The 20,143-nt window shown below is 35.2% G+C and overlaps 1 protein-coding gene across 9 annotated transcripts in view; it reads left to right on the top strand.

Annotated features, from left to right (window-relative positions):
- Nectin3 (nectin cell adhesion molecule 3) overlaps positions 1-20,143 on the top strand; it is an 88,239-nt gene that overhangs the window by 34,322 nt on the left and 33,774 nt on the right. For 4 of the 9 annotated variants that reach the window (XM_076943000.1, XM_076942998.1, XM_076942999.1 and 1 more), the window contains exons 4-5: positions 611-728; positions 3,833-3,984. In XM_076943000.1, the coding sequence (XP_076799115.1) occupies positions 611-728; positions 3,833-3,984 (270 nt within the window). Of the gene's footprint in view, positions 1-610; positions 729-3,832; positions 3,985-9,312; positions 10,645-20,143 lie in introns of those variants that run through there. The other 5 variants (XR_013113596.1, XR_013113595.1, XR_013113597.1 and 2 more) reach the window with 2 other exon arrangements.

The raw sequence follows: 20,143 nt of genomic DNA, 5'->3' as shown, positions 1-20,143 counted from the left end.
CTTAAGTAAATGTGCTTATGCTGTGCGTGTACTATAGGCCCTTTGGCTGCGGTGAGTGGATGGTTTGGTTTACTACTGTAGCAGCTAGCACCAGGTATTTACTATACTTATAGTCTCAAAAGTCTGTGCCACAGCTCTCCATGTGAACTGAATGTTACTTAATTTTTAATGTATTAAATCTTATTTCTCTTAGATTAAACATTCTTTTCCAGACAGTTTTATAAGGTACTTGGTACTAAAGCTAAAACAGTACCTAAATGCCATGTCTCATTAAGTACCATATTGTATTCTTTTTTTTGTTTATGTGTCTATGTCTTTCATAAATAGCGTTTATGAAGTCTTATATCCAGCATCCGTGCTAAATAGAGTTGTGGGTGATTTTTGTTTACCTAGTATCTTAATTCCATTCATCTGTTTATCAGCTTATTCATTCATTGTCTAAGTCAAGTACTGTTTACTGAATATTGCTTCCCCTAGCGATTATGCTGAAAGTAAAGAAAAATAATTTCCATTCTTCTAAAGCTTATCTGTTGCATTAATGTTTTTTCATTGTATAGTGTATTTATTCCTATCAAAAGATAATTGTGTCCTGCATGCATTGATTTTATAGATGCTCCTGAAGTTTCAGTAACAGGATATGATGGAAATTGGTTTGTGGGAAGAAAAGGTGTGAACCTCAAGTGTAATGCTGATGCAAATCCTCCACCCTTCAAGTCCGTGTGGAGCAGGTAATGCAGAGTTAAACTCAGTAACCGATTGTCCAATAGAGAAAGGTATTCTTAAATGCATTAAGGCTAATTTTAATCAGCTCATAATTAAATTAATAGCTAAAGAAATTAAACAAATGAGAAGTTTCTCAGTATTTTTCTACCCTATTGTCTTTTACTGTCCTGTCCAGGTATTTCTGTCCCTGGATCCTGGCAGCACTGTTAAGAGACTTTAGCTTGTTTCCCTTTTCCCTGTCATCACGATCATGGATCTGATGATAGTCAGCCTGCAGTGAGGAAGCTTCCACTTCAGTTTCAGCTTGGTTTCTCTGTCTCCTGTGTGTAGGGTGTATAATATCTTCAGCAGTAGTCTTATCTAATTCTGTTGGGCAGTCTTGAAAAATGGCAAGAGTCTCTATTGACGGGGTCTCGAGGGCTCAGCTAATACAGAGGCATCTCCTATCTAGTGCTAGGATTGTTGTGTAATAATCCCTGGCTTTTAGGAGATCCATAGTCCTGCTCTTCCAGCTCTCACTCTGGTTTTTGGCTTACATTGAAGTCAGTGTCCACATGGCCTTTCCAGGTCTACTTCATTGCTTACCCTCTGTCCTGTAATCTCCCTGCCTCTCTAGACCAAAACTTACACTTTGCATTTCTCCTGTTCCTTCTGTCCACTTCCATATCACCACATCACCCATGTTGTCCTGCACTCTCTTTATTGCGTACCTAACCCCCCAGTGGGCCTTTTTTGACTTTCCTGGCTTCCACAGGTGCTTGAAGTTAAACACAAATCTAAAGATGCAGTGCTAAGGTCTATGTATGAGAAAGGACATGATGTGCTTTGTTTCTGGGCCTGGGTTACCTCATAATTTTTTCCAGTTCCATTTACTTACAAATTCAATATCTCATTTTTCTTGACAGCTGAATAAAATTATATTATGTCTGTCTACATTTTTAATCATCCATTCATCAACTGATGATCATCTAAGCTGATTTCATTTCTTAGCTGTTGTGAGTAGAGCAGCATTGAATATGGTTGAACAAATATCTCTGTAGTAGAATTTAAAGTCCTTTGGGTATGTCCCTAATAGTGGGAGAGCTGGGTGATAGTTCTATTTCTAGTCTTTTGAAGAACTGATTTTCATACTTTATTTTATACTCCCACTAATAGTGATTATGTGTTCCTCTTTGTCTACAGCCTTGACAGCATTTGCTGTCAGTTGATTCTTTTATACTTTATTTACTTATTTTTACATGTATTTCCTTGCAGATGAATATCATGTTCACATAGAAGTCCATGGAGATAGCAGAGGGCATTGGATCCCCTGGATCTGTAAAGAGACTATTGTGAGGTGTCATATGGGTGTTAGGAGCCAAGCACAGGTCTTGGTTCAGTAACAACAAATACTTTTAACTGCTGAGCCGTATCTCCAGCTCCTCATCTGATTTCTTGATGATAGCCATTCTAGTGGGTGAAATCAGCTCTCAAAGTAGTTTTAATTATTTCCTTCATGGCTAACAATGTCTAAATTTTAAAAATGTATATTAGCCATTTGTATCATCATCATTGAGAATCATCTGTTTAGATTGTTACTTTGATCTCTATTGATGTGGTAAAACACTCTGACCAAAGCAACTTAGGGGAGGAGATTGTTTGTGCCCATTTACAGGTCATAGTTCATTATTAGGGAAAATTGCATCATTAAATGAAACAGAAACCATGGAGTGATGCTGGTTGCTGGCTTCTTAACATGCTAAGCTATCTTTTGTGTATAGCTCAGTTCCATTTACGTGGGGATTTGGTGCCCACAGTAGACTATGGTTTCCTGTATCATTCAGTAGTCAAACATTTCCCCAAGCATGCCCATAATACACTCTGATCTGGGAAAATCCCTCAGTTGAGATTCCCATCTCATGTGACTCAAGGCAATATCAGAGTTGACACTTAAAGCAAACTAGGACCTCCATGGCCTGTTTTTAAAATTAGATTATTTTCTTTTTTTTTTTTTTTTTTAATTTTCTTGTGTGTGTATATTCTGTAGATTAACTCTGTAGATATGTAGCTGGCAAAGATTTCTGACTCTGGGCTTTTCTTTGCTGTACACAGCTATTTACTTTCATGCTTGTTGATTGTTGGCTTTGTATTCTGAGTGACTCAAGTCCTATTTAAAACCCTTTGCCTATGACTGCATCTTATAGCACATTGCCTTCCTTTTCTTCTAGTAGTTTCAGAATTTGTGGTTTTATGTTGAGGTCTTCCATCCATTTAGAGTTGATTTTTGTGCTAGGATAGATGTACAGATTTAGTTTCCCTCTACAGTGAATGGTATTTAATACAGAAGTTCATGGCTGCTCAGGGTCCTGAGACTTAAGTGATGGTTGAATGTTGAGTCCTACATAGGACATTTATATCACTCCATCAAAAGCTAGGGAAATATGTGAAGGGTGAGTGGAAAATAAAAGGCAGGAAGATGGGGGAAGAGTTGTGAAATGCTGTCTTTTGTGCTTGACACAGTCAATGAAGTTGTGATGTTAACAGTAGCTGTGGCAGTCTGTACTAGCCCTGGACAGGACTCAACCTGTCACCAGTCAGGAAGAGACTGATAGGACCCATCTCTGCTTTCTGAACTATTAGCTATTCCTGTATTCTGGGGAAAGGGAACAAATACATTGTTTTCAGTTAGGTACCCATGGATGAGCCCACTAGCCTCTAGTAGATAGTTCCAAATACATGGTCATACCAGAAGTTCTGGTTAAACTTAGTGTATCATAAAAAAAGACATGAATAGGGTGGGCGTGGTAGAGCGGGTTTGGAGCTTCAGAGATGGTGATCGTTATCAGGATGCAGTATATATGTAATTGATGAAATTTAATAAAAGCTTTGAAAAACTTCCCTCTCAGTATGCTGACCTAACATACATGGATTAATTTCAAAAGAAGTGGTTATATTTAATGGACTTGTATAGTTCATCTTTATTGAAATGAAAATTATGTACTTTTATAACTAATTATAGGTAAAGGACATAGAGTTTTATTGGTATCCTAAAAGAATAACAGTTTAAATAATTGTAAGGGTTTGCTATTTGAAGCTATTTAAAATAATGTTATGCTTTTTAAACATCTAGATTGGATGGACAGTGGCCCGATGGTTTATTGGCGTCAGACAATACTCTTCATTTTGTCCATCCACTGACTGTCAATTATTCTGGCATTTATGTCTGTAAAGTGACAAATTCCCTTGGTCAAAGAAGTGATCAAAAGGTCATCTACATTTCAGGTAAGCTACTGCCATTTTCCAAGATGAGTTACAGTAGTCATATCATAATAATGATAAGATAATACTGTGCAATCCTTTTCCTTAGAGCAGTTTAGGTTCATTGATAGGAAATTTTAAAGAGAAGACAAAGGGGATAGGATAGAGTAGGGACATCTAAGATGTGTCTGTAAAGCAGCAGTTCTTTAAGGAGATGCCAAAATGTGTAGTCAGCAGTTTCTATATGTATCTTTAACTGTAGCATGCCTTTCTAAATGTTGTTTAAACAATGAACAGTGTTTTGTTGTTGTTCTTCTTTATTTGCTGCTCTGTGTGTAATTGTCTGATAAGTAAAATGGGCTGTTAACTTTTTTATTATGGATTTGGAAATAACATCACTTGCCATTGGAGATGGGACCGCCATTTTAGGGTAATGAGAAGTGAAGAATGTTACTGTGTTTTAATGATGTAAAATTGGATATTTTTTTCTAGGTTTTTTTAAGCCCTGAAAATGTATTTTTCACATACTACTTCACTGTGAAAGTTTTGTTAAGTTAATTCAGTATAAATTTCAGCATTTATAAAATATAAGAAAAAACCCACTTTTTTTTATCAATATCTATAAATAACCCATAAGGTACTGAAACAGGAAAAAATACATTCAATTATTTGAATAATTCTTAATGATCAGAAGAATCTAGCAATGTTCACATCTAACTCATAGAAAATGAGGATGAGAAAAAGCAGGACCCTCAGATGAAGGTTCCTACGATGGAATGCATAGTTGTGGTTCTAAGTCTCTTCAAATGTAAGAATATGTTAGAGATTTAGAAAGCATTATGCTTGTGTTTTCAGTTGTGTGACCTCCCAGTGTTAACTACAGGCTAGTGACATGCTTGCATAGGTGCTCACCTGTCCTTAGGACAAGCAATGGATTAGTGCCTGGCATACAGGAATGGCTCCAGTTTTCTGTGTAATACTCACAAGGAACAAAAAACCATGTATATCCACATGCAGCTCCTTAGTAACAGCATTTGGTGGGAAGTTGATTAAAGTATGAGTCACTTTCTTCTGTTGAAAGACAACCATAGGCAGTGTATATTTAAATTATATTGAAAGCTTAAATTTTAGCTTCCTGGGGAGTATTTACCTGTTGTTCCTTTTACACAGCTTCCTGTGAGGTATTCAATCTTACTCCAATGTTGTTATTCTATCGTCTCTGCATATCCAGGTTCACGTTGGTCTCTTACATATGTGTGCTGATTCCATTGGTGATAGCCAAACTTTACGCTCTCTAGATTCTAGGGTTATAATTTGTCTTATTTTGAAGAATTTTCAGCCTTTGTTTGTAGTTTCCTATTTAGAATTATGAATTATATGTGAAATTGAGTAGACATTTACAACTCCCCTTGATCAAAATCAAGGTCTGTCCTGACTTTTCTGCTGCCTCTCAATGCAAACTCTCAGTTTCTCCCTTCAGTTGCCTGTGAGTTCTGTCACTGCATTCACTCAAGACACAGCCCTTTTAAATCAACTTTCTTCTCACTCTTTCTTCTACTCCGCTCAGTCCACCATTAAACCAGTATCAGCTTTCCTGCACGTCATATGGAATAGTAATCCACTCTGCACCTTTTCTGCTGTTGTTACTCCTTTGATCAGGAACAACCAGAACTTTTTACCTGTAAAGCTGTTAATCTCCCACTTTGAACCTGTCACCCGTCAGTCTGTATTCACATAAGCAGCCAGTCTTTTAAAGAGTGCATTAGATTATGTCACTCCTTAAAACTTCTGTGAACTTACATTTACTGGGATTAAAACTAGATCTTCACAGTGAATAACACGGCCCTCTGTGCACTCTTGGAGTCATATCGTCTTCTGTGTCCATGCTCACTGAGTCTGCCTTTTTCATTGAACATAACAGGTGTGCTCCTGACTCAGTTTGCATTTTCTGTTTCCATAGTCTGGAGGTATTCTGGTAGCTTTTTCCTTACTTTCCTTTCCAAACAGTCACATTTTCCAACAAAATCTCTCTTCTGTGATTCTGATTGCTACCCCTGTCCTCTGCCTTATTCTTCTCCTTGGTACTTGTTAACATGACATACTTCATATTTTTATTCATATGCTTACCCACTTTTATCCTCACTAGAAGTTAACACTTAAGAGGTCAATGATTTTTGTCTACTTTAATCACAGCAAGATGGCTGCCATGTCCAGTACTCTGTGACATACAGTAGGTATCTCATACACTTTTGTTGCATGAGTGAAAAAAATTAGATTTAGGAAAGAAGTAACTTTATTTTCTTTGTTTAGGGAACTGATGACTAACCATTTTTTTTTTTAAATCAAAATCTATTAAGTGTTACAAACTGCGAAACAACTTTGAGTAAATATGACACACCAGTGTAATTACTCAGATTACTGCTGAAGAGGATAACTTGGTGTGAGGTAGTGCTTGTGAGGTAATCAAGAGTTGGATCTTACTTCCTTTGCAGTCTATGGCACTGTTGTCTCTGCCAGCTATAGTTGCCTTCTCTACTGCTGTGTGTACTTTATTAAGTATCCTTGATGTGCTGGTGCTTTTTAAAGGTGCTTTTTCATCAACCTACTGGGCTTTTGTCAAGATAAGAGGCTGTAATTGATACAGTAAGATGTCATCTCAGTGCTAGGTTTACTTTTAAAAATCTATAATCTTATGTCAGGAGTTTTACCTAGAAAACTATGGTTTTAGACACTGTGAGTGAATTTGTTTTTAACATCTTTGTTTTCTCACATTCATGGCCTTTAGATTTTGGACAGAAGGCCATGGGCTCATGATAGCGGGATTCAGTTTAGGCTGCTGCACTGTACTCGAGCAGAGTGTCACTCTCGTGGCTCTCAGCCCAGGACTAGCTGACTGCTGGACATTGGGTTTCTCTGATTTGCTGTTTGCTTGTCCCTTCCCGTAACTAATTTATTGCTTCTCTGGAAGTAGAATATCAAATTACAACATTTCACATCAGTACTCCAAGCCTGACATTCTTACTTCCTCTGCACAGTAGAATTTCATATTATTGATTTTGATAGCTAGGCATAAATTTCAAGAATCTATAAATGGTAATTTCTAATTTTAAAATATGAAATTTTTAAAATTTAAACAACCAATATGTAATAAAATTAAGGTTAATATATTTAATTTTAAAATTTATTAATAGATTGAATTGTGCCTTATAGCTACAAGGACATTCCTGAATGTACTATTTGTTCTTCTATTTGTCAAAACTAATTAAGTCATTGGCAAAACTGACTGAAAAGACCTTTCCTTTGGTAGAGATCTCAGAATCAGCTGCAATCTTTTCATATGTCATACATTTAGCAAAGAATATATAAATGTCTAATTGAGACAATGAGTGATGATGTGATTTTTAAGTCACCATAGATAAGTAGCTGTTGATAATGATTAAAACCTTTGACTCCATGCATGATCCAAGATTCACTAATAAGGCCAACTAAGTTTTAAATATTTTTGTTAAAATTTTCTTTTGTTAAATATGAAAAACCAGTAGATATCCATTTTGCAAATGGAAATAAAGTTCAAATTTTGAATCAATATATTGCAACACTGTTGATTTTTTTTTTTTTTTTTTTTTATTTCCTAGTTGGTAGGAGCTCAGGTGTATGCATTGCTCTAAGAAAACTAGGATGTTAGGGTCGTCCTAAGCTTTGAACAGCTCTATGTATACAGATATATGAAGATGGATAATTTTAAATAATTAATATAGGCAATTTGTATTTTTATTTCAATGTGCTAGTACATTTTTTTCTTTGTAATCATTCAGTAAATTGGCTGCTCTGTTACTCCCCTAAAAAATAAACACATATTGTCTCATAAAAGAGCTTAGGTTTTTGTCTTACTTCTTTAGCACCTTAATTTCTTGAAGCTAGATTATATGAAGTTTTACTTCTTTGATGCTAAAAAAGAATCCTTGAGTTTTACATTTGCATTCTTTCTTCAAAATGAACTTGCCCAGCTAGAGAAGATTGGCATGTGAAGTCTTCCTAGATTCACATATGTGTAGCACCCATCAATATTACCCGTTACAGTAGCTTAAAACCATAGGAAAAGAGGTTACAGTATTTGGTGGCTTTTTTTTTCTTTAATGCTGTACTTGCTAAATTTTTACCACATTCTATACATATGGCATTCCGTGATGAATCCTGTTTCAGTAAGTATATTTCTTAGCTTGTGATGTTAGAATAACTTACACCATGTAGATTTAGTACTTTTCTAACAATCATTTTAAAAAGCTCTATCAGAACCACTCTCATAAAAATTAATTTTAGGAGATTACCATTTGGGTTATTTATTTTTATCTATGAAAAACTCCACATTCTAAACGCATCTTTAAACTCTAGAACTGTATATAACATGGCCTACGGATACTACTTCATGGACAATTAACCAATCTTTAATTTTTACTGTTTATGTTTAGTTGCTTTTTAATATTAATGGCTACTCTGTAATATGTCAATAAATGATTCATTTGCATCTAATACTTAAATATTATTAGAATGTTCTCTCTAAAATATTAGCTATTCTCCTTTACAGTCTATCCTAAAACAATGGCATGGAATTATGCAAATATAGTTGAAATTCCTTAATGTTACAAATGTTTAGTATATTATCTTTGATTATTAGAGGTGATTATTATTTTTTTTACTTTGTATATGTTATTCTCATTTAATAATAGCACACTTGATCGACACAGTTTTACATACCTGCTTTTTTATTTTTAAAAGTACCAAATAATGGTCTTTACTATAATATATTTTTCATAAAAAAGTTATAGTACTTTTTATTTAAGAAAAATATTTTTGAGAGAATTATTAAACCCACAAATTATATAGTATGTCCACTTAACAAGACTATGGTTTTTCATTCTTTTAAAAGATGCGTATTAAGAAAGTATCTCTTGTCAGTTTTTATTTTTATTTCCTTTTGGTACTGACTAACAAGCTACACATTTGGAATTTTTGATTTAATTGAGATTTTGTATGTTAATTCCTGAGCCAGCCATGCATAGAGCACTTAGGTAATACTCTACATTGAAACAGTAACCCATGCCTTATAGCATGCAGTCCTCATGTGTGGATCGAATAACTTCTGACACACACCACTCACTTCACAGATTAAAGTGTCACGATTTTTTTAAAAGTATTTGTTCAGTAATACTACTTTTTAATCCTAAATTAAGAATGAAAAACTATTGTTATTTGAACATGTATTCATTAACTGCTGCCTTTCACCTGCTGCTGAGTCAGCCCCACTGACATTGTTTGCCTTTCTGTGTCTTGTCTATCTGCTGTTTCTATTAGATCCTCCTACTACCACCACCCTTCAGCCTACAGCTCAGTGGCACTCCTCAACTGCTGACGTCAAGGATCTAGCAACAGAACATAAAAAATTGCCCTTTCCATTGTCAACTTTGGCAACACTTAAGGATGACACAATTGGCACCATCATTGCTAGTGTAGTGGGTGGGGCTCTCTTCATAGTGCTTGTGAGCATTTTGGCTGGAGTATTCTGCTATAGGCGACGACGGACGTTTCGTGGAGACTACTTTGCCAAAAACTACATTCCACCATCAGACATGCAAAAAGAATCGCAAATCGATGTTCTTCAACAGGATGAGCTTGACTCTTATCCAGACAGTGTAAAAAAGGAAAACAAAAACCCAGTGAACAACCTGATACGTAAAGACTACTTAGAAGAGCCTGAGAAAACTCAGTGGAATAATGTAGAGAATCTCACTAGGTTTGAAAGACCGATGGATTATTACGAAGATCTAAAAATGGGAATGAAGTTCGTCAGTGATGAACGCTATAATGAAACCGAAGATGATTTAGTTTCCCATGTAGATGGTTCCGTAATTTCCAGGAGGGAGTGGTATGTCTAACAGCCACCAATGTGACTTCACTATGTACAATGCTTCATTCATACTAGTTGATCATTTTCAGATTGTTCATACTTTTTCTTGAGGAAGAATAAGCTTTTTCAAGTTGATTTCGAGCTTACTTTTTATATTCTGATCTGACAAATGAAAATGTAAAACCTGGGTTCAATGTATCTGAGCTGCTTTACAGTTTTTTCACTGCTATACTACTGTCTCAAGATTTAAATTCTAATGCAGAGTACTTTATTGGTCTGAGGCACACAGGTAAGAAAGATGTCAACGTTAAATGTATGACGTTTTTGGTACAAAAATTAAAAACAGAAAAAAATGAAACTACCTTGGCATTGTGTATTAAGTATTTACCTAAGACTATAATCTCAAATATAATGATTGTGTAACATATACCTCTCAAAACTTATCACCACTAAGAATACTCCATCAAAATTGACAGTAAAAGTCATTCAAGAAATGCTTATATATTTTTAGTATACTAAAATCATTCATCCTGGTGGAGTATCTTTTCATCTTCAAACATTATTTTCTAAGTTTCTATATAGCTAGGATCTTTACCTCTGCATTTAAATGAGCCTTGCCATAATTACTGTAGAGTGGCTTTTCAAAGATATTTTGTTGCACTAAAACTGTGGCCATAAACTCAGTGAATATGATGTGTGGAAGAGCATAAGGAGCTGTTCAATATTTTTGTCCAAAATACATGCAAGAGTAATAAAATAAATGCCTCCTGACACAGTTATTACTAATGTTCTCATCTCTGGAAGAAAGCTCTTTAGTAGTTTTGTGAACATGGTTTTGGTACACGAAGCATTAACCTTATTTTTAGTGCTTCATTTGCTAAGCATATGAATAGTGATAAAAACGTGGTACAGGACAGAGAGGGTGTTTGAGTCTGTTTGTGTGCCTGAGTTAGATGTGAGCTGTTCCAGCCAGGAACCTATACAAAGAGTTTTCTAGGTTTTCTTGTTTTAGTTATTTAATGTTAGCATTGTTCAAACGGGTACGTGTACAAAACAATATTAAAATAAACTTTGAAACTTGAGGTTTCATTAGAGAAATCTTAATTACAGAACCCGTCATTGATAACACTTGCTGATGAATATTGGCAACCTCTCCTATTTTTCTTCATTTTCTCCTAAATGTATGTATATTTTTCAAGCTTTTTTTGGTTTGTTTATCTGTTTGTTTTTTTTTTTTTTTTTTCAAATTAAAACTGGAAACATATCATGAGATTTTTGGGGGTTTATTTTGTTCATTTGTTTCACATAGCTCATTAACTATATTCTTTCCAGAATCATGTAACTTCAGAGGAGATGTTATATAAATCTTCCAATGTTAATATTCTTTGTATGGTAAATTAATTCTGCAGTAGAGTTCTTAAAATTATGATAATGGAAACTGCTTTAAGGCCCGAAGAATGTTTTTCTATCAGTTGAAAAACTGATTGGGGAAAAGGATCATGTAGATCCAGTGTCTTGCCATGACATTGAAGATATTATTAAATAAATCATAATAGATAAATTATTTTTAATAAAAAACTAAATTAGGTGCACTTAACTCTACCACCCACCTACTCCCAATCCTCTTTCAATCATATATATGTGTGAATTATATATACATATATATAAAATAGATTTTTATTATATATATTTCATATAGAAGACAGAATTGTGGCATATTCCTAAGCTATTGCAAGTAGTGAAAGCTTTATTCTGAATGATTAGACACTGTTTTTCCTTAGCAGTGTTATTAAAATTAGCTCTACCCCAACATGTATTATAAGGCAATAATAGATTAAGAAGTACAGTTAGTCCACCAATAAATCATCTTTAATGTTTTAATATATTTAACCAGTTAGTATACAGACACCTTAGTTCAAATCATTAGAAGTACACTCTTTAGTAATAATACACTGTGACAAAACTAACTTTATTTAATTATCAATAATGATATAAGCCACAAGAAAAATTGGTCTAAAATTTCTTTCCATGAAAGATAAGAATTTATTGCTCTTTTGATCAAAGAATTTATCTTGAGAAGTAGGGTTTTGATGTGTTGTATGAGTCCGAGCAGAATGATCACATTTAGGCTTTTATATAAATCTCAACTTGAATATCTAATCTAAAAGAAATTAGCAATGTTAATAACGTTAAGAAGTATGTTACTGAAGTACAGATACCTACTGATGATGAACTCCCTTCATGGTTTGTCTATTAAGAAGCTAGTTTTAGGCATTTTGTTTGATTTGTGGGCAAAAGGCAATCTCAAAACCTATAAAGTATTTAATGTAGTCTGTATCCATAATCTGGATCGTTTGTCATGCTAGAGGCTCGGCAGGTTCTAGGAATCTTACACTGGTGCTTAAGGCTTTTGGAAGCATTGCACTCTTGCTCATAAAAGCTTTATGTATGTACACTGTACATAGGGGGTTGTCTGTGAACACGTGCATTCACATGAATGCAGGTGATATGTGCAGCTAATTGTCAGGTATATAAAAATCACAGCTCCTTAGAAAATTCGAAAGATAATTTTTACTCTATAGAGGTCATGTTTACTTTTGTTACTTTGATATGTTTTGAACTGTTTTTACATTTTTATATTTACTTCATGGATTCTTTCCTACTGGTTAAAATATTTCAATAATACAAATTGGGTTTTTTCCTATAAAAATTTATTAAAATACACTAATCTTCCATAAGCTACAAATTAACTATGAAATAGTACTTGATTATACTTAAACATTTAGTATTTAACCACGTGCCTGATAAGAGCTCTGTGTGTGTCCCTCCCCTGCCACGCACGCGTGTGTGCACGTACATACACACACAAACACACACACACACACAGCCATCTCTATATAAAGAACCATTAAGTTTTTTAGTAGTAACTGTTGCTGTTGATAGTCATCCATGTGTGAAAAGTTTAGGAAGAAACTTTAGCTACACGTTTTGCATTAAGGGATTATAGGACTTAGAATAAGTGCAGAATTTGACAACAATGTAGCCATGTCATATGCAAAAAATATTTGATGTGATTTTGATAAAGACTGTTAAAGTATATAAATATAGTAGGTCATATATGGAGGTAATAACATAAAATATGAGAGAGAAAAAAATGGCACACATACTGAATTTTTAACCTAGAATTTAAACAGATTTTCTCCCTACTTATTTATTGGAAATGACCTGTCAGAAAGGGGCCGTATTTCTCAGATGATTTTTGACACTGGGTTCAGTTTTCTTCAGTTTTAACCAGTAATACTTTTTTTTTTTTTTTTTTTTTTTTTTTGCCAAATTACTTACTTACTATGTGATGGCCTTCATTGCCATGCAGTAAATCACGAAATAGACTTTCAAACAAAAGCCTTTCACTTTAGAAGTGTACAGTATTATATTTAGTAACTACGTTCTCTATTATTTTCCTTATTCTCATATGAGCTTCTGTGCCTGTGTTTTATTTCATGTATGCATAACCCACCTTCATTTCAATTAACACTTAAAATGCTATTCGGGATCATAGGAATTAGGATCTACTTCATCTCTCTTCACAAATGACTAATATCAGGTTAAAGATAGAGTTAAGTAAACTTTGACAGTGCCTATAAGTAGACGTTAGCCGCATTGATATGTTAACCATTGTGCAGTTTGGTTTTACCACGTATTCAGTACCTATTAGTATGTTCATCATCAATGCTATTCAGAAATATATGAAAAATTGCATCTGCATCAAACACCCAACTTGTTTATGTCACCTCTTCTTAAGCACTACATACAACGGTTACACAGGATTTACAATTCATGAGGTGTCTTAAATGATCTGAAGATAAAAGTACATAGGAGGATATGTACAGGTTATATTCATCTAGTAGATTGCTAGGGATTTGAGCATCACTATCGTTTGACGTTTTGGAATCCTGAAACCATTGTGTGTAGAGATCAGTTGGTTCTTATTTTGAATCAGCTCATTTCAAAAGATACTTAGCTTGCCATTTAGTAGTGTTTACTTACTGCTTACGAACTGTTTTGAATATAAATAACACTTTATAATCAACCTCCTGTTTACTGTTTATTTTTAATAATGGTACATATTTTTCTAAGCTGTTTTTGAACAAACAGCCAATTTCTTCCAGTGGCATACCATTTGTTTTGTTCACTTCATGGTATACACATAAGAATTCATTTATGAGAGCACCTTCTTAATAGTGTCAGTGTATCCCAACTTGGATGTTTTAAACATTTCTCTGCTTGCATATGTCTATTTTCTTCTATTATGGTACATCCAGATTTTTAAAACATGAGAATAAGTAGTGAGACTCAACCTAGTTTTACAAAAGGTTGCACTCTATGTATGTAATTGGGATTTGGCAGTAGGTAACACTGGTCACAGTTTGAAAGAGTAAAGCTTCCTTCATCATGGCAAGAAAGTAGCATTCCTGTGTAGCTGCACACCATGATGACAGCAAAGACAGTTAGCATTAGAATGGTGACAGTGCTGCAGAAGTCATCTTAATTCTTGACAACAATCCAAAGCCTTATTTCCTTACATGCATCAATACAGAAATTATTCCATTTCAGTTATCAGAAATGTCTCAGGGAAAACCTACTTCTAGGTCTGTTTGTTTGTTTGCTTGTTTCTAAGTCACCACTTTGGTTATTACCAGGTCACTGTCACTGATGTTGCATTTGAAGCCCGTCACCCCTTCTGTCATGACCTCATTGGTAGTCAATCCTTATCCATTCTAAAAGATAAAGATTGTTCTAAAAATCAGCCAGAGTATCTTTTTTTTTTTTTTAGAGATTCCATGGTATCTTTATTATACCAAAAATGAATATTTCTCTAATTTCAAGCAGTAAGTATTCGCATTTCCATTACTTTTTAGCAGTTTTGATTAGGATCCAAGTATGTTCTGTATATTGTAATTTTAGAAATACCTTTTCATGTGTTCTGGCCGACATGCCAGAAGTTTTCTCCCATCTGTCTTTTTATTCTAAAAATGGCTTTATTTTCTTGTAGTTTCCCTGTGTTGATCGTTCCATTGCACCCTGAGTGCATCCTCTGCATCTTTCTAAGTTGTTGGTAAGATCTAGAGCCTTGCTCGCATTCACGAGTCATTGTGTGCGCAGGTTGCTTCGTAGGAGATGATGCATTTTTTCCACCAAGAGGCTCATAGTACTTGCTTTCTGCTCTGACACTGGCAATGGTTTGGTCCTCAATGCAGACACAGTAACAGAGGGCCTTCTGATGTTTAGATGTATTGACTGCTTTCTCCTTGCAGCGTGCCTGATAACACGAATAATTCTGTCCATGCTTTTCCTTTCCACACCGGGAACCAGTCCATATAAGTGTGTCTCAAATGGTCTATTTATGATAGTGCAACAGAATTAACAAGTGTCTTTCCTGTCGTCCTGTATGTATCCCAGATTTATATTTTATTACTTTTTGTCTACCTTGTAGATCAGTGAAAACTCTTGATTGTAACATGAGCTAACATTAGTATGTATTCCAAGTATATTTGTGCTTCTAGAGCAACTCAGTTGTATGTATTTGAAAATAGTCTGAACTGGACATTTTAAGTGATAAATAATACTTTTAAATGTCAGTGTAATTGTCACTATTTGGGATACATAATGTGCTTCATTTTAAAAAGTTAACCTTTTCTCACAAAATGATATTTAAAAATGATTAAATGTGCTTCATTTTTAAAATCTTGGTTTTTAGACTTTTTGATTCAATCATTTACCCAAAAAAAAAAAAAAAAAAAAAAAAACCACCCTTATTCTATGGTTCATATCTTTTGATACTTGGCTTAATGAGGTGTTCTCAAACTCAACTCAGTTCCCATGGAAGGACTACGTCATTGAAAACTTGAATGAATTGATCACAGTGGCTAGTTTGAGAGCTTTTCTTTCGGTAATAGATGTGTATATTCAGTGTCTTGCCAATTGCAGCAAACTTACCTACTGTGTGCTACTCTTAGCCCTTCACAGATTTAGTATGAGTGCAATTAACACATAGAATATATTTATTTGGTCTCTTGAGACACCTGAATTGTTTTTTATTGTTTCATCACAGCATACTAGAGTGTCATGGTTTTATTTTTAATACGATAGCTAATTGGTGGAAGTTTGTGTTTTGAGTAAGATGTTGGTTGCGCTTTTACCTGCCTTGTGTGGTACCTTCATTACGCTGCTTCTTTTTGCAGGAACATGTATGCTATGTGTAAAAGCGTGTTATCACAGACGAGTTCTGGTAATCTCATTTGCTTAGGTGCTCAGTTGGTACATGGGCTACCCATGTAAATCCTCCTTTACAGTTTTTCGTATTAAAAATGAATACTGGGTCAGTCGGCCTACCTCTGTGTGTCATACATGTTGATGATACGAATAAGGAACACGCAGGTGAAGGGCTTGGGGAAGCACTGCAGCTCACAGTTGGTCGGGAAGTCCTCCACTCCTTTCCCCCGTGTGAGGCCCCAAGTGTTGGGTGTGCAGCTGACATTTGGATCATATCAGGCTCACAGTACCAGCTCAAGTATTGTGTGTAGGTTATGGTTTGTTTCTGTTTTTTAACCACTGCTGCTTTCTTTGCTTCTCCTTGGAGGTGGTGGGTGGTCATTTGCTAATAATGACTGGGGAGTGTGGCTCTTCATTCTGAGAAAGCACTGTCACTGATTTATATTTCTATCACTATTAAGTGTGTATTAAATATAAGTGCTAGTTTTGTACTTTATCGGCCTCTGCAGATTTTATGACTTCTATGACCTCATCTTGGGACTGTTTCTCTTGTGAGGACCAGTGTTACGGTTTACCCTTGTATTCCTAGAGTTGGTACAGTGCTTGGCAAATAGGTGTCTGGTCATTCATTGAATGAACAGCTGAAACTGACCTGAGTTAAATGTGAAAACAACAACAACAAAACCCAAAAACAGTGAGATGAAGTGTTACATAGAAACAAGCTTGGTTATCATGTTGAGGACAAAAGGGAACTGTTGAAAAATGAAGACTGGCTGACTGGCAGTGTAGCTCAGATGTAGATCACGGGCTCGGCATGTACAAGGTCTCACTGACCTCAGCACTGAAAACTGAAGGATTATTTATGGGAAAAATTGGTAATAAGAGTTTGATATAGTATGAGAGTAAGTAAAAGATTGATACTAAAACCAAAACTAACTATATTTGATATCTATGCTATTTAATATATGCATGTTTTTCTTGAGTTCAGTATGTATTGGTTGGTTTTCGAACATTGAGAAGATGTACACTTGGTATCTTTAATTACTGGAGGTATATTTTTGAGATCTAGGACATGGTCATTTTTCTTTTAGATGAGGGAGTAAGTCTGCAGCAAATATGAGATCAGATAACTGCTGTGATAGCAATCTGTCATTTTGAGAGATCTTTATTATACCATATTTCATGGTAAAATGGTAACAGTTGTTTCCTGTCACTTAAAATATTTGAGTTTTTTGACCATCTTCCTTGGTGATAAGATGCTCATCAGGCCATTGACTTAGGTGTAAAAACACCAAGTTTTACTTTTGCACTAAACCTTTTCATGGGCACAGTGCCAACAGTCTGTGTAGTGGCTGTGCATTTATCTGAAATATTTTTTTAACCAAATTCTGAAATTTCTACCAAAATTACTTAGATTTGAGTGCAAAAGATTTTATGTCTTCCTTTGTATTTCCTGCAGAACTCAACAATTTATATCCTTCAAACATTGGACTATCCTTAAGTATGCTGTATCCTTTTTTCCCCCTTAATTATTAAACTAATCAGGAAAGAAAATAGCAAGCATAACATGTATTTATCATCAACTTTACCCATGTGAAATGAAACGGTTTTGTGATGATATGTGGGCTGAAAAAAAATCTTAGTTTACACTCAAACTCAAGAGTAACCTGAACTTTTGAAAAAGAGTTTTGGAAGTACTACTCTCATTGACCTCTGAACATCATTATAAAATAAAAGTTGGCAAATTTTAAATTCTATGGCCCTACCATTTTACCCTTGTCAGCTGAAACACATGTTTAGGAGAGGTAGTTTATAATAAACACCAAGTTTGGCAGTTGGGCTTTTATTTCTGCCACTGCTTTTAGGTGGCTGGCCTTGCTCCAACTCCTTAAAATGATTTTATGTGGCCTGTCACCACAGACGGTATGTGTATCCACATTATAGTTAAGTGTAGTGGTTGAGAATACAATTTATATTTTGAGCAAAACATGTAGTTATCCCAACTCTCACATTTGCAAGCACTAAGTACTCTAGACTGCAGGGACACATTTTTGAATCTTACCTATCAAATTGAGAGCTAGCAACTAGACTGATGAACAGAGGTTGATAATGTCAGCTATGTTAAAAGTTTTAGTTTGAGCATAACCACCTGGGATTTCCTCTCTGTCTATTTGTATTCACTGACAGTTTATTCAAATGGATGACTTGCCGTGAAGGGTAAGAGTTTCAGTCTAAAATGGAGCTAATGAAGTTACCCACTAGTAAGCGATGCTGTTAGTTTGCTAAAGAAAATTATAGAAAGTAAAAACCTTTCAGCCATGTGAAATCCCATGTGATCAAGACTGGTCTTGAACAGACATGCCTCAGCCTCCCGAGTGCTGTGATTTAATAAAACATTTCCAACATGCTAGTGCACCGATTCCATTTCAGTTGTCTTATCTGGTCTGAAATTGTAATTGCAAGGATTTAAGGCATGTATCTAAAGCATGCTAATAAACACATCTTTTGATTTCCCCTAGGGAGCCAAAGGGCAAACCTGTATTAGCTGTTGCTTCCCACCCTACCCCACCCCAAAATCTGATGAAGAGTGTAGGCCGGAGACTCAGGTCTCAAGCCCAGTGTTTTGCTTCATTCTCTACTGCTTATTAACTGGATGGCTGTGGGCAGGCTACCTTAGAACTTTGTCCTTATAAAGTGGCATTTTTGCTATCTACCTTACTGGGTAGAAGAGTAAAACAGATCAAGTTTATAGGTTGAGGGTGGAGTTGATTTGGCAGAGTACATACTTATACACAGAAATGGGTTGGTTCCCCAGCAGCACATAAACTGGGTAAGGTGGCAGATGCCTATAATCCCCACTTAGAAGGTCCCTCTGACTTTTAGGATCAGGACTTAAAAGTTATCCTTAGCTATACAGCAAGTGCCAGATTAACCTGAGACACATGGTGGTAACCTGTCTCAAAAAACAAACAAAACAATAGAAAATGGGTATGAAGACACTTAGGAATCTCTCCACAGAATTGGGTGGCTGGATTTCATAAGGCTAGAGTTAGCAAAGTAAAACATATAATGGTATTACTTAATACATTTGAATTCTAGTGATCCCATTCTTTCTGAGTTTATCAATGTTAGCACCCTTTTTAAAATTTGTATGAGATGCTGATGTATATTAACTCCTTAGCAGGAGTTGATGTGTGTACTATTTTGAAATATTCTACTTTAAAACCTTCTTACAAAGTTCATTACAATATACACGATCACATTTTATCGTTTATTTGTAATTTTTTGTTTAGCCCTTAAATATTCTTTCTTTTAAATCTCTGTCTCTTTGTCTCTCTCTCTGTCTCTCTCTTCTATCTTCTCTCTGTCTCTTTCTGTCTGCCTGCCTGCCTGCCTGCCTCCCTCCCTCCCTCCCTCCCTCCCTCCCTCCCTCCCTCCCTCCCTCCCTCCCTTCCTTCCTTCCTTCCTTCCTTCCTTCCTTCCTTCCTTCCTTCCTTCCTTCCTGAAACAAGGTTTCTTTGTGTAGTCTTTCCTCTCTTGGAATTTGCTTTGTAGACCAGGCTGGCCTCAAACTCAAAGGTCTGCCTGCCTGCCTCTGCCTCCCAAGTGCTGAGGATTAAAAGCATGCACCACCATTGCAATGCTTTACTACATTATTTTAATAGTGTTTTTTTTTTTTTATCTTAATAGAATAAAAATGGTAAGTGTGTCTGTTAATAGTCAACTGGTTATTTTTATCACCTGTTAGAATGAAAATTTAAAAGTGTCATTTATGATTTTTTTCTTTAGACAATTTTTGATCATAGAGGATAGATTAACTCAGTAATGCTTGATTGGAGATATTCTTTACATAAATTGAGTAAAGCACAGCTGGGGTGCTTAAGAAAATAGAAGGGTATTACCATTCCTAAAATTGATGAATTAAATTTGTAGTCCTCTAATTATTGGATATCATAATTCAATCAAATAACCATTGAGCACTGTAAAACTTAAAGCATGCGGCTT

The sequence above is a fragment of the Arvicanthis niloticus genome, chromosome 12 (assembly GCF_011762505.2).
Source record: "Arvicanthis niloticus isolate mArvNil1 chromosome 12, mArvNil1.pat.X, whole genome shotgun sequence".
Taxonomy (NCBI): Eukaryota; Metazoa; Chordata; class Mammalia; order Rodentia; family Muridae; genus Arvicanthis; species Arvicanthis niloticus.
The sequence above is the reverse complement of the archived record's forward strand: the minus strand, read 5'-3'. Positions and strand labels throughout refer to the sequence as shown.